This window comes from Misgurnus anguillicaudatus, chromosome 21, assembly GCF_027580225.2.
Source record: "Misgurnus anguillicaudatus chromosome 21, ASM2758022v2, whole genome shotgun sequence".
NCBI classification, from domain to species: Eukaryota; Metazoa; Chordata; class Actinopteri; order Cypriniformes; family Cobitidae; genus Misgurnus; species Misgurnus anguillicaudatus.
In genome coordinates, this window is record NC_073357.2 from 39,585,691 (window position 1) to 39,599,737 (window position 14,047).

At 35.3% G+C, this 14,047-nt stretch overlaps 1 protein-coding gene across 1 annotated transcript in view; it reads left to right on the plus strand.

Annotated features, from left to right (window-relative positions):
- ptprn2 (protein tyrosine phosphatase receptor type N2) overlaps positions 1-12,101 on the plus strand; it is a 175,624-nt gene extending 163,523 nt beyond the window's left edge. The window contains exons 18-23 of the mRNA XM_055207009.2: positions 185-304; positions 1,668-1,834; positions 5,072-5,125; positions 5,851-5,915; positions 8,831-8,904; positions 11,402-12,101. Coding sequence (XP_055062984.2) covers positions 185-304; positions 1,668-1,834; positions 5,072-5,125; positions 5,851-5,915; positions 8,831-8,904; positions 11,402-11,473 — 552 coding nt within the window. The 3' untranslated portion in view covers positions 11,474-12,101. The remainder of the gene's footprint in view (positions 1-184; positions 305-1,667; positions 1,835-5,071; positions 5,126-5,850; positions 5,916-8,830; positions 8,905-11,401) is intronic.
- Positions 12,102-14,047: the final 1,946 nt, after the last annotated feature.

Below are 14,047 nucleotides of genomic sequence, written 5' to 3' on the forward strand. Positions count from 1 at the left end.
CTAAACGTCTGTTACAATGATGAACGAAGTTGAGTTTTTCAGGCCAATTTTGTTTTATAAGAAAGCTTATCTCATGTTACTGTAGAAAGTGTGATGCTTTGTTCTGAATATTTCTTTTCAACCTTTATTTGTCTACCCTTTCTCCAGTGTAATGTTGTTCTTGCATGTTTGTTCTGTTGTGCAGATGGTTTGGGAGAGCGGCTGTGTGGTGATTGTCATGTTAACACCTCTTACCGAAAATGGCATCAAACAGTGCCATCAGTACTGGCCAGATGAAGGCTCTGATCTCTACCATATATACGAGGTAATCACTTGCCCTCTTTAATATATTTACATTTTGACCTAAAAATGTCAATTTAACAGAGAAAATGTGATTCCAAAACTTTATTTCTTCCATTAAAAACCAAAGAAGAAATTCACTCTTTTGCATTCAGTTACAGTTGGATACATGCATGTAGGGATGGGACGGTTAGAACATTTCATATCATGATTATAGTGACCAATATTATTATGGTTTTCTTAAATTGAGATGGAAATGTTCAAAAAGAACTGATACACACACTGAAAACATTTTAACAAGTTTTATTTTTGAAAATCAGCAAACAACAAATACAGCTATATGCACTTCTTTAAGCATAAACATTAAATCAGGGGTGTCCAGCCTTTTTTGTGTGGCAATCTTCTTTTAAAATGATAAAGCCGACAAGACCTACCTAAAATTTTTTAATAACACTTTAAATGTGTGTAAGGAGGACAATCTCTACGTTGAATTTAGGGCTGTCACCATTACTCCATTCTTTTTGAGGAGTTAAAAAAATCTTTGAGTACATGCCGAGTACTCCTTATGGCGGAGATGCGGTTTTGATGAAATAAACTAGAAAATGACAACATTATCAGAAGCATCTCTCTCTCTCGTTCGGTCGGTCGATCGCGCATACACCGTGCATGTGGATCAACTCCTGCATGAAGGCAAGAATGTGCATCCAAATTTCGGAAGTTAGACGACTCCGCTGCAGCGGGCAGGCATAAGATTTATAAAAACACACTTGAGAAGAAATGCGCAGCAACTTAAAAAGACTTGTTTCTAAGACCATAATGCCAATTTGGCACTTTGTTTTCCGAAGCTCGTGGAGGCGTGGAGCAGCATACACAGTTATTAACTTATGTGCGATCTAATGGCATTGCATTTGCGATTGACTGGTCGTATTGGACACCCCTGCATTAAATGAACATTAACATAGAGCCCTGAGATGTGCGAACCTGTTTTAATGAACAGTAGCTTAAATAAGAACATCAAATGCACACATAAGCAACGCATTAAAACACAGTGCACCTGTTACTGCCATCCGCCACGCCTTCTCGTGCAAAAACCAATGTTGCCTGCGCGTGCCTGCGTCAAGCTGATTCTGGCTGGACAGGATTTTCCGCGAGTTTTCAAAATCACGGTAATCAAACACGGTTGTAATGATAATTAAATTTGAAACGATAATACTAACCGCCAGGACATTTTATCATGGTTAATCGTGAAACCGATAATCGTCCCATCCCTACGCATGCTATATACACTTTATATGTTCTTATACTGTCATTGATTGATGCCTTTAAAAATAGAAAATGAAGCCCTATATGTTCCTGTGAAAAATCACACTCTCCATATGTTGTTGAAGGTAAATCTGGTCTCTGAGCATATCTGGTGCGATGATTTTCTGGTGCGCAGTTTCTACCTGAAGAACGTCCAGACTAATGAGACTCGCACAGTTACTCAGTTCCACTTCTTGTCATGGATGGACCAAAATGTTCCAGAGTCCGCAAGAACCCTGTTGGACTTCCGCAGGTATGTTTCCTGTTGATGAAATTCAGTCTAATACATTTTATTTAAAAGTTTTTGTTTATTGACCTTTTGTAAACCCTGAACATTTGTAGGTTTATTCTCTTATAATGGGTTATGATTTCTTGGGCTGTATATAAAAGAAAGTACTCATTTATTTCAAATACTTTTCTCTATTAGCTCCCTATAATGTTGTGTGTTTATAGTAGAAAATACATTGCGGTGCCTCCGCAATAATCCCTAATCTAGACACTTCAATTAGAAGTGAAACATTAAGTAATAAAACAAAGGTAAAAGCTCCAATGGCAGCATAAACCCTCTCATTTTTCACATTCATGGAGCATTCTGGACAAATGCAATAGGCCTCTAGGGTAAAACCTAAAGAAATTTAACAATACCTATAGCACAGAAGGATTTGCAATACAATAGGATGAGTCGTTTAAGTCTTGCAACTTTGTTGTTCACAATTAAACAAATTTTAACATGTTTCACTATGCTTTTATATTCTATTTATTTATTCTGGCGTAAAAGGAAAATTTTTAATTGGGGGACAATTCCTGTGGTTATGTTCTCATTACTGAAATGTATGGACTGTTTATTTGTCAATTGAGAGGCAGTTGACTGACTGCGTTGTGTTTCGATTGTTTTGTTTGTAATCTGTTTAAGGGTTTCCTGTTGTTGAGCTTTGTACTTTGCTTTCAAATTAAACATTAATGCAGCATTCATGAATTATGGCATATTTAAACTTTGCATATATTTTTACATGTGGGTAATTCTAACGAAATCCAGACTTAGAAGGTGTCCAGCATCAGATTTTTTTTAAAAACCCTTGAAGGCAATTTTTTTGCACATATAAGATTAAGGTCTTAACTTACTATAACCATTATTTTTAGAGGATTTAAAAAATATTTCCTATTGAATTATTTACATTTTTTAGATTATCATTATCAAAAATTATCATTACCGCAACATGATATTACATTAAATATATGCATTTACAAATTCATGTTTCGGTAATGAGAACTAAAAAGTTGTCTAGATACTATGAAAAACAAAATGTTAACTTTTATCTGGAGAGAAAAAATAAGAACTGCTTACCTGGTAGCCATCTTGAGTGTCACAGTCAATTATGTCCCTACCAACAATTTTTTTTTTAAATGTTAGTTCCTTGAGGACTTAAACTATGATTGAAATTTGTTGCAGATGTTGATTATTGTCTCTACATTTACCAATAACACAAAATACAACATGTTTCTTTACTGTAAATGTTTATAGTATAACATGCACTGAAGTTTTTTATTTTTAAGATTTTTTAATTATAAATATTTCCATGTCAAAGAACCCAAATCCAGTCATGGACACCAGTGATGCGCAGGTTGATCCGAAATGAGCGGGTGCCTGCGGTTATGAGTCATCCAAAAATATTTTTAATGATATTCGAGTCGCAGTCGGTCGGGTCGTTTGAAATAACGATGCTATTTAACTATTTTAAACAATTACTACTTGCGGGCAAGGGAGCGGGTCGGGTACAATATTTATTTTTTATTTTTTGTGCGCTCCGAGTTGCGGGCGGGTTAGTTGAAAACGTCTGTCGGGTGCGGGTTGTTTATACATTGACCCGCACATCACTGATGGACACGTTGCGGTAATGAAATTTTTCCCCTTAAATGTGTAAAAAAAGAACAAAGTTGGTTTGTATGATGTAATCTGAAATCATGTGCAAAATAGCTCATGAAGATATGTTTGTAACTATATGCTTCTTATTTTGATTCTCTTACTTTGCATTTACTTTTTTTATCAAAATGTTTCATGATACCTCATAAGTCTAATTTCGTGAGAATCACCCATGTATGGTTTACATTTATAAAAAAATTGTAATGGTATAGGAAATATGAAATTTTAACAGGTAAATACTTTAAAGGTTTCTCTTTTTTAATGTGACACTAAATGTTTGAAAAGCTTGGAATCATGTAGAAACCATCTTAGATTAGGAAAGCTGATATTGGATCACATGCACTGATAAATAAGGTTATATGGATGAGGTGGATCTGATCCTCTGTCAACTATCCAGTGGTGATTTATATATGATCCCTGATTCTATTTCTACTCCTGAACCTGATTTAAAAGTGTTTTAAATGTTGTACTAGAAACGCCTTGCTGAAGGATGACAGTCATGTTCTTCAGCACACTTGTCTCTACTTTGTTTGGTTTCCTTTGGCACATTTTAAGGCACATTCACCCAAAGTTTCAATGACACCCCGAACATTTAGGCTTTGGTAAGACGGTTAAGGTGTTTGTGTGTTGACTTGCTCTAAGTTTCTCTGGTTAGCTTTAATGACTCACACTAAATCTGTCACATGCTTCTCACTCACCTCTCTAGTTTTTGGTTGGCCAGCTACAGTATTTAGCGGTTGCCAGTGTCATTTTTGTGATGTTGCAGCTAGTAATATGAGCCCAGTTGCATAGTCACAAAAGTGATCATTGGAAACTGTATCTCCTCTTCCAGGCCCTTGATCTTTCCTTGACTCCCCATCCGCATCTCTCACTCCAAATCTTGTCCTCCTTTTCTGTCCCTCTCTCTTACCCAAAAACACTCACTGCTGCCTAAATCCCCTCAATGCATGAAGGTTCTCTTTGCAGATTATCCCCATCCAAAACACAAATAATACATAGACATAAATTGCATTAGTCCTGCATCTGATATCTGATGCTGCCAGTAAACTCTCCCAAAATAACTGTCTCTATCTGAACACGTGCTCATCTCCCATGAGCGTAAAGTTCTCGTTTAGTACTGTATCTCTTTAGAAATCAACCTTGAGGTATGCACAAAGCAGGTTTTTGGATGAGAGAAACAATATGAGTTAACACAGTAGGTTTCCATGGCAACAAGACCAGTGCGTGCATTAAAATGCCTTATGGTTTTGCAGACATGATAATTGTGCAAGGTTAATGTGTTTTGGATGATGACACCTAACCAAAGCATCCATCATTTCCTTAATGGCTTGTAACAATGTGGAGGATTTAACTACCTCTCCAATGGTTTTAATTGTTTAACATGGACATTTTTTGTCTGCAAACAATTTTGATAGACAGGTATATAACATAGGTCTTTTGTTTCTTTTTTAGTTTACAGACAGCATTAGGCAATGCCATATGTTTATGCACGTTTGTTCGTAATATGCACATTACGGTATGTTTTTTAATACTTCTAATATTAATGCTATCCCTTTTCTGTCATTACAGAAAGGTTAACAAGTGCTACCGGGGCAGGTCTTGTCCGATAATTGTTCATTGCAGGCAAGTATCACAATAAAAGAACATTGCATATATAAGCCCTCTACCAGTCTAACACAAGAAGGCTATAATTTTCTTTTCCTTGCTATTATTATGACTCTGATATTTGATTTGAGCCTTTATTCAAGACACAGTGTGACATTAGTATTCAATCAACTCTTATTCTTTAGAAAAAAAATGTATCTATGATATTCAGAACATTGTGTCTGTAACCTTTATCCTCCGTGTAAACTTAAAGGAATATGTGTAAGCTATTATAATGCCCCAATGATCTTTAACACCAAGGGTTAATGACCAACACATCATCCAGAAGTTTTTCATTGTAAAGAAAGACAGGCTTAACAGCTGTCATGCATATTTGAATAATTAAAAATGATATCAGGGATGAGGAAAGAGGTGGTTTTCCATTGCCTTTATTTCTGGGGTTTTAACCTGAGCAAGCTCGAAAACATGCAGCATGCAAAATTTTCACTTTAAAATGAGTGAGTGTTGTGTTATGTATATATTTTGTAAATTCAGTTTAGTTCTGCAGAGAAAGAGAAAATAAGATAGCCGTACGGTGTTCTTTGACAGTACTATTGGGAATGCTGAAGAATGATGCAACATCAAACAATGAGGCTGTAACACAACGCAGAAATGAACACTTTGCTTTCCGGTTAAAGACTCTGTATTGCTAATGTTTGCTCTTTTCTCAAAACTGATAACAAGTTTCTTTTCCTATTTTACAGTGATGGTGCTGGAAGAAGTGGAACGTACATTCTGATTGATATGGTTCTAAATAAAATGGCCAAAGGTAAGAGAGCACAGCACAAATGAGGAGTTGCTGTTAATGTTTTACTTTTCAGATGGTCTTGCTGAGTATAAGATGAGTGAAAGCCAAAATGAATGGCCAGGAATGTGAAGATCTAATGTGAAATAAAAGATGAAGGACAAAGTTTAGACAGACTAAATTAGGTATTCACCTTATTAAAACATTTTCAGCTCGTGTCATACTTGCAATTTTGTGCTTTTTCATTTGGTCTGCGTTTTCACTTGAGTTTGATTAAATGCGACAATTTATTAAATGTCTCTCATGCAAAAAGTTCAGTACGGCAAAGAATTAAAAATGTCAACGAGTCATGTGGATCCTCCCATGCAGACAGATGTTACCTTTATAACCTGGCCGAGCCATTCCACCAGCACCTCCATCTGGTGAGGTCACCCATGCATTTACCCCCAGCCCCACCCAATCCGTCTCACTTCCTATCTGTTCGCTGGTCCGTCCCAACTCCTGACCTGATCATAGTCCATCGACTTTTCCACGGGGGATCAAAGGCCAGATGCAAAGGAGAGTTTCACCACATTTGTGCTTCTTTCCCATGCTGTCAGGGGTCCGGAGCCTCGGCCCTCGCCGGCCCCCTCCATCTTCCTTTTGTCTGCTCTCTGAAGGAGGGGTTCCCAGGTTGCCCACTTTCCAGTGTTCACTTTTGTGATCAAAGCCCCAGAACGTCTTAAACAACAGAAATTTTTCTCTTCCATTCCCCTCTCTGCCTCTCCTGTTCTTCATTTCTTTCTCACTCACATTTCTCAAACACCCCCATCGTATTTTTCTTTTCTTCATCTCTAGGAATGAATTGTAAATTAGTGAAGAATGCTGTTTTAATTCCAAAGCCTTTTCTTGCAAGATCCCCCTCCTTCGCTCCCACTCTCTCTCTCTCTCTCTCTTTCCCCCTAAACTTAGGAATCTTGCACTTCTTAAGACATGAAAGTGTTGGAGCACTTTTGAGCCTGGAACCCCAGCTGCACTCATTCCCTTTCAGAATGCATCTATAAGGATTCCCGCTTTTCTTTTTCCATCGCTCTCTCTCTCTCTTTCTCTATCAATCTGTGGAGAAGGGGGGTGGTCTTTCTTTTCTTTTTTGAAGAATGAATGAATGAGAAATCAGGCCTTGTTAGACCTCTCCTGCACTCCTCTCATTTATGAGAGACAACAACAATGGTTCTGTAGAAGTCATTCAAGCTAAAGGTGAAAGGGAGATTTCTCCTAATCAGCCTTCTCGCCATGTGAAAAATTTCATATTCACTTTACAGTTTGGGTTCAATCAATGGCTCCATTGTAAGTCTGTACGGAGCACAACAACAGCACCGAGTGTAAACGGTCTGCAGGTTTAGTTTCAGAGTTTTCATGAGCTGTAGATGTACTGGCCAGGTTTCAGTGTATTAAAATAAGGAAGACTCCTTTGTTCCAGCTGATAAATATAAATAAAGTGTTAAAAAGTGTTAAATAATTTGGTTTTATTTAAGTCAATAATATTTAATATGACTATGGGGCAGTTTCCCGGACAGGGTTTAGACCAGTCCTAGACTAAAATAAATGTAAGAGTTGTCCAAACTGCAAGCATCTTTTACTGAAATATCTTAAAATACACCAGTGTCATTTGTTTTGCCTCAAAATGCACACAAGGTATGTTTGTTAAAACTAGTTATGTTTCCTAATAAAACTAAGTCCTAGTCAAGGTTTAAGTTAATCCTTGTCCGGGAAACCACCCCTAAATCAATCAATAGATGGTAGGCATTGACGTCACTTTCCCACGTGACCACACCGGAGCACGCCCTGTTGAGTGGCAAATGTTCAACAAAATGGCTGGTTTTCATAGCGGCTGCTGTGAAAATGCCAGTAAAACTGACTATTATCAGCTTGAATTAAATTTAGTTGGACTTGATAGCAGAGGTGGACAACACTTCGTTACATTAGTTACATGTTCCAAGCATCTGTGCTTTATTAGGGTGTTTGTATTGTGAAAAATTTTACTTCACTACATTCTAAAGCATAGAATCATACTTGCATATTAAAATGTATTTAATACTAATTACATTAAAATTGTGTACTTTTACTTTAACAATTAAATATTAAATGTAAAACAAGAACTTGTATTTATGAAATGTAATAGAGTAAAATTATGATAATATGCTTTGGAATATATGTTTTCCAAAGAAAAACACAGATAAACTACAAATACTTTAAAAAAATAAATTTAAGTAGAAAGTAAAACCACTGTTTGATAGTGACCCTAGCAATTTATCAACCCACCTGTGTTCTGTGGACGTTGGAATAAACAATCAATTTACTTCTCCTTTCGGTGTTTTTTGGCAGTCTGTAGAACGATAGCTTCGAATTCAATCTGTTAGTACAGTCTATCACACAACAGCTTTTTACCATTTAGACGCGTTTTCCCCATGTTTTAGCTGATTTCACATTGTACACAAATGCTGCCGCTCTGTCTTTTGCCACTCAGTGGGCGTAGCCACAGTTACTTTCGCCGAAGGTGACGTCACGTGCATACCCTCTATTAATATGACCTGATCTGATTTTCACAACAAGAATGCGAACAATATAAAATATAATCACATCAACAGCATGTGTATGTGTATTTATTTCATGTTTTTATTGGTTTACTATATGTTATATATTTAATATTATATTTTAATTACTAACCTGAATATTCAAATATTATATGCAGTATTGAAGTTTTAGTATATGCAACTGTTACAGTCTCCACTTCTGACTTTAATGTCAGCTTAAACAAGGTAGGGATACAGTCTATAAGCTTTGTACAACACTGAAAGATGAATGTAATTCCAGACATAAAAAGAGAGAGCTGGAGAGAGTAGATGTGTCTAGGATTACTCTTGAGTACTTTGAACTAGTGTTATGTGGCTGTGTTGCAGGTGCGAAGGAGATTGATATTGCTGCTACCCTGGAGCACCTAAGGGACCAGAGATCAGGCATGGTACAGACTAAGGTAAGAAACCAGCAGAACTCTTTCCTTAAAGAACAAAGTCAGTGTGCTAAAGGAGATCTGGGTGTTTTAATGTTTATAAAGAATAAAAGCAAAAAGATCAAACGTACACTATATATGACAAAAAAAAATGAATAATTGTAGAAAAAAAATATTTGTACATTGAGAAAAAATAAATAAATCTTAATAATAATAATAATAAAATCATAGTAATGTTAAAAAAAGGTGACTTGTGTGTTGTGGCTTTTTATGTTGGAGGTTTTCCAAATTCTTCTGTCATTTTACAGTAATTCTGTCATTTAATCCTGTGGTAATTTCATTGTTATGATAGAGTAAAGTGGCCCACTGAGTAAGCAACAGGAGCAATTATACCTGCACATAACATCCTGTCAAATGAAACTCTATCCACACAGTCAACTTTTACATTGATTGGTAATCTGAACCGACACAGTCAATATTGCACCAAAAGCAAGGCTCAAACTATTAACTACTAATTGATCACTTCTTTCCTTGACAAATACATCCTGTTGATGCCGCAGGTAGCAATGTTTTGAAAAACAGCAAGGAAGGGCTCCAGCATTACAATTATGACTGATAAGATCTCTGCGATAGCTCTTAAAAAACTACTAAAGTAACATTAAGAAGTCTTAAGTTCAGAGATAACAAGAGCAGATGAGTAGCTGCTGTTTATACAAGATAAAGACACTGCTTAGCTATTTAGGAGCCTGTTTACATGTAAACTAAGATATTAGACCTTCATTAAAAGAATTGAAAAGATCTTGAAATCTAAATGCTATATAGTATACTGCATAAGCATTATATTAGCTTACTCTCTGTTATATCTGTATTTCATTTGCTATTTTTTCCGATGTAGTCAGATTTTATGCATTCAGATATTTATATCAGCAAAGAGCATTTATATAATAAACAGTAACCAAAGTCTAATGTGGTTTAATACAGTAGCTAATCATATCAAATGGGAGGCGGAGCTATTTCCCCAGCACACAGTGGATTTTGACGGGTTTCAGAAGTAATAATAAGTTAACAAAATGCACAAAATAACAAAGTTTTTCAAGTGAAAGTAATTTAATACAAATCATATCAGCAACATAATATAACAGCATATTGTAGGGCAAATAAGGTCTATGAGTGTATTTTGTGATAAAAATGTCTGGGTCTTGACATGTTAAATATTAATGTGATTTAAATTACTACTGCAACGTCTTTGTGTCACTTCTATGAAACACCATGAAACTGTAACGTATTTCAAAGAGATATAAAATTTATTTAATTAGTTATTTAATTCATCTAATTTTAAGAAGCCGTAATTCAGATTTCGTTGCTTTTAATGATCTGTCTCCTCCATTTTTTTGTAAAAATAATCCTACATCAGAGTAATGTAGTCATAATGTAATTGCAGCACTACTGTAATGACATACTCATTCAGTTAGCTCTGTATTGCACCAAAGACAACATATGTCCAAAGGATGTCCCTTTGCCCTCAGCTTTTAAAACGCTCTCAAAGCAGGTACTCATGTGTGAAATTGATCTGGCTCCTAAAATCCACGCTACCCTCTCGATTCCTGGCCCAAAATAGGAATGTTTTGTGCATTAGCAGCATCATGAGCTTTCCGGCTTTTGTTTACTTTAGATGAGAACCTCATAAACGGCTTGACTGATCAGATAGATATCCAGAGCCGAACCTCATAGTGTCTGAGCCATGTTCCATAATGTGACACCATCTAGTGGCAAAATGGTGACAATTACACCTTACATTACACAGCAAGTTGCCTTTCTCTGTCTAAAGCACCTTGTACATAAAAATGATTAAAACCCTCATTATGCTTTAGGTCACCAGGTGACCCTTTTTGCTGTACAAACACGGCTGTATGGGTCCTACTAGGTTAAAAATACAAAACACAGTAGTGTTTATTTGTTATCCTCCACATACAGTATGTTATTATGCTGTATCTTTTTTTACTGACATCATGCAGATTTTTAAGACAAATTTATGTTGGTTTAAAATGCGTAAAAAGTGCCTCAAGTGGTTTGAGAGAGATTTTTATACATTTTGTAAGCTTTGCTTTAAACTGAACGCCCACTTTAGTTTGGTTTTCTTCATGGCCTGCGGTGAGAAACTTAAGTTTGAAGCATTCGTTTTGAGGGTTGCTCTTTAGACAATGATCGATCTTCGTGCAGTGCCTCCCTGAGGGAAGAAACAGGTTTGAGTCACAGTTTAAACAGAGTACCGAATCTGCACACATTCTCTGTAGCTTTTAACACACACATGTTTATACAAGAAGACGCTGTGCATATACTTTCTAGTCGAGTCTTCTTTATTTAACACCACACAAGCCCACATTTTCAATTTTCAAGACTTTTACATTTCAGGAGCGTTTTCCTTTGTTCTGCAAATATCCATTTTCTTTCTAAAAAACTTGCAAGTGCTTAGCTCACTGAATTTGTACGTTTTTATAGCTTTCTCTTTGTCTGTCTTCAGGAACAGTTTGAGTTTGCATTGACTGCTGTAGCAGAAGAGGTGAACGCCATTCTCAAAGCTCTTCCTCAGTGAAGGATAAGATTCACAAACACTTCCAACATCTTTTCCTTATACCTTTTCTGTGTAATGTGATTTTCTCTTATCTTTGCAAGAAACAGAGAAATAATGTCGCTTGAAATGAAACGAAACTATGAAAATTGACCAAATGTATAAATCGAAATTCTGATTTATTGTAATGCGAAAGACATTTACTTGTCCTAAGTGTGTGTGCAATGATTAAGCCTTGAAATTATTGTTGTTTAGAAGAGCTAGCCAACTAGACATGCAATCATAGGTTGTATTTCCTGCTCGGATTGGTGTTTACACTAGTTGTGCATATAAACATCTCAGATATATGTGTTGTGTAGGACAGATGTGACGTATGACACTGTATTTGATCCTCTGCATAAAATTTATTTAATGGATTGTGATGAGCAATATAAATGCGATGATGAGAAAACTATTTTGCAGTTCTAACAATTGTGATCTCTAATGGAATCAACATTCTTCGTTGTGATATACTGTGTTTCTTGACTTATAAACAGATTATATTATATATAGATAAACTGATTACCAATGTGATTAAGAATGGTCTGCCAAAATGTAATTGTATATATTATTTTTGTGTGAACAATATAAAGTAACATCATAAATCTCAAAATGTTGATTGTTAAGTAATTTTTGCATTCATGAATCCTTTTGTCCTTATTATAGGACATAAAGATAGTGTAGTTATCCTCACATGAATTGCTAGTTAATTCTCTTGAATCTGTTTAGATTTGAAGCTGAACACAAAATACTTTATTATAAAAGCATGTTTCTCACTAAATAAATGTAAAATTATATACATAATAGTAAAAATTATATAAAAGAAACATTTAACCGAAGTGCATGAAAAAATAGTCACGCCTCAATTTTTGCACTGCATTGCCATTATTGACAGCCCTGTGATATCGCTTTGCTTTCCTGCTATTTCTGTATGTTGATTTGCATGTGATTTGCATATGTATCTGTCGCTTAACCTGCATCCTATCAGTATGCAGCCAGTCTGAATGTAAGGGGGGCATGTTAATCATCTTATGAATAACTATATGGTAACCATAATTGTGCATGTTTAATTGGTCGTCATCAGAGGGATACAAGTTTATCAGAAAAAATTATGGATGGTAATTGCTTCCTGCAGCAACTGGAGTATTATGGAGAATTGTGATATGTCGTCGACTCTCTTTCAGGGAATTCTTATTTCCCATATAACATAATTAATTATTACGTTTGGTGACAACTAGTTTAATTCAAGCTGATTTTTAATTAACTTAGTTTCACTATCATTCGTTTAAAATTTATCCATTTAGATTGCCCTTGATGATTTGCCTTGTGATTGTTATTGTCTGTTTCTGGTTTCTTAAATCAGAATGTCATTATCCGTGCTCTTTTCTCTTTTTAGATATCTCACTATTATCATCAAAATGCCTTTGTGCCAAAGAGAGGTATTACCGTTAGTACCATTAGTACAAAATTACACTGGAACATCAAATAATGAGCTATTTGCATGATTTTTTTTCTTCAAATTGTCAGCTTGGACCAGAAGAGACCTTGTTTTATTTATTATTTTGCAAGTTCAAAGAACTTAGTGACTATAAATCGTAGCTTGTTTAGATCCAAATAGTCTCAAGATTGATAATAAACACAATGATAATATTTTGTTTACCCTTTAGTAAAACTTCATTTAACTCCAAATTAGTTGATCCTAACCCACATTTTGTTTTTTAAACGTACCTGCTAATCAGCTTGTTAGTAGAGTACTTCAAGACTTGAAATGTGTGTGTGTCGTCCTTAATGTCACATAAACTGCACAGGTTCTTAATCCCGTTCCTAGACCAACTGCACTAGATTTTGTATACAGTATCTTCCTTATCTGACACATCCAGTTCAGTTGACTGAGCTCTCTTGTAAAAATCTGATGATTTGTATCAAATATAAGTGTCCCTTATTTAACAAATCAAAAAGCAGGTTGGTCAAAGGCTACACACTCTTAGAACGAATGTGTTAAAAACAACACACTAAATGCATTGTCCCATAAATATTATTGAAACAACACATTTTGTGTTACTTTTAACACAACTTGTGTTATATTTGAACACAAAATGACACATAATGTGTTAAAATGACACATAATGTGTTAAATTTATGCATAATGTGTTAAAAGCTTAATGCACAAAGATGTGTAAGTGGGTGATTCTCACGAAAACTTGGTTTTAAAAATGTCAAGCATGAAAATCTTTAAATTTGCTTAAATTTACTTTTTTCCCACCAGACATTGAAAAAACAAAGTCTGGAGTAAATGGGAACATTAATTTAAAAACTTTTACTTATCATTTAACACTTTTTGTAACATAATTTAAAAAATTTGTCCTAAAAAATCTCATTACCGCAACAGTCAGAAAACATCAACACTGACATATTTTCAAAATGACATGACAAACCTGAAAGAACATAATTTGGAGATTCTGCACATGCATTTAAATCAAAGTATTATGCTTCTATTAATTAAATTAACATTTAATAAGCATCTGTTGCGGTAATGATAATCAAAATGTCGTGTAAGCA